The 712-nt window shown below is 49.3% G+C and overlaps 1 protein-coding gene across 4 annotated transcripts in view; it reads left to right on the forward strand.

Annotated features, from left to right (window-relative positions):
* Positions 1-575: 575 nt before the first annotated feature.
* Positions 576-712, forward strand: part of PAX5 (paired box 5) — a 135,091-nt gene continuing 134,954 nt past the window's right edge. For all 4 annotated transcript variants that reach the window (XM_010566428.1, XM_010566429.1, XM_010566430.1 and 1 more), the window contains exon 1: positions 576-621. In XM_010566428.1, coding sequence (XP_010564730.1) covers positions 576-621 — 46 coding nt within the window. The remainder of the gene's footprint in view (positions 622-712) is intronic.

Consider the following 712-nt stretch of genomic DNA (forward strand, 5'->3'; position numbering starts at 1 on the left):
GGGGGGGGGGGGCGGCTGTTTGCGAGCAAACTTTGATTCCTGCTACAACAGATGTCAGAGTTTTCTTGGGTTTTGGCTGCGTCTGGGGACATCTTGTGATGTTTTAGAGAACAGGACATGATCTCACATGGCGAGGAGCTCTTTAGTTTCTTAATCATTTCACGGTTCCTTCAGAGGCTTTTTTCCACCTAAAACGTTTAGTTTCAGCTCACTGATCAGCTGCAAAAGCTCGGCGGGGAGCGGAAGAGTTGAATTATTCCAACCTGCGAGAGGCCCTCGAAAAAAAAAAAGGAAAGGAAAAAAAAAGGAGAAAATAAAGAAGAAAAAGAAAGAGAAAATAAAGAAGAAAAAAAAGAAGAAAAAAGTGAGAAAACAAAAAAAAAGGAAAAGAAAAGAAAGGAAAAGAAAGGAAAAGAAAAAAGGAGAAGAGAAGCGAAGAGAAGCGAAGAGAAGAGAAGCGAAGAGAAAACAAGAAGAGAAGAGAAAAGGAGAAAAAAGAAGGAACGGGAAGGCGATAGCAACACGACGCGGAAACTTTTCTCTCTGTCCGCCTCCCCAAGTCCTGAACAGCCGGGATGGAGTTGGAGAAAACCTACGCGACCCCCCGGGCCGGCCGCACAGGTGGGACTCGGTCCGGGCGCCGCGGGGGTGGCGGAGACACGCCGCCGCGGCCCGTCACGCGTGGGCCGCGGTGCGGGGCAGAGTCGGCTGC

The sequence above is a fragment of the Haliaeetus leucocephalus genome, unplaced genomic scaffold (genome assembly GCF_000737465.1).
Source record: "Haliaeetus leucocephalus isolate CR32 unplaced genomic scaffold, Haliaeetus_leucocephalus-4.0 Scaffold210, whole genome shotgun sequence".
NCBI classification, from domain to species: Eukaryota; Metazoa; Chordata; class Aves; order Accipitriformes; family Accipitridae; genus Haliaeetus; species Haliaeetus leucocephalus.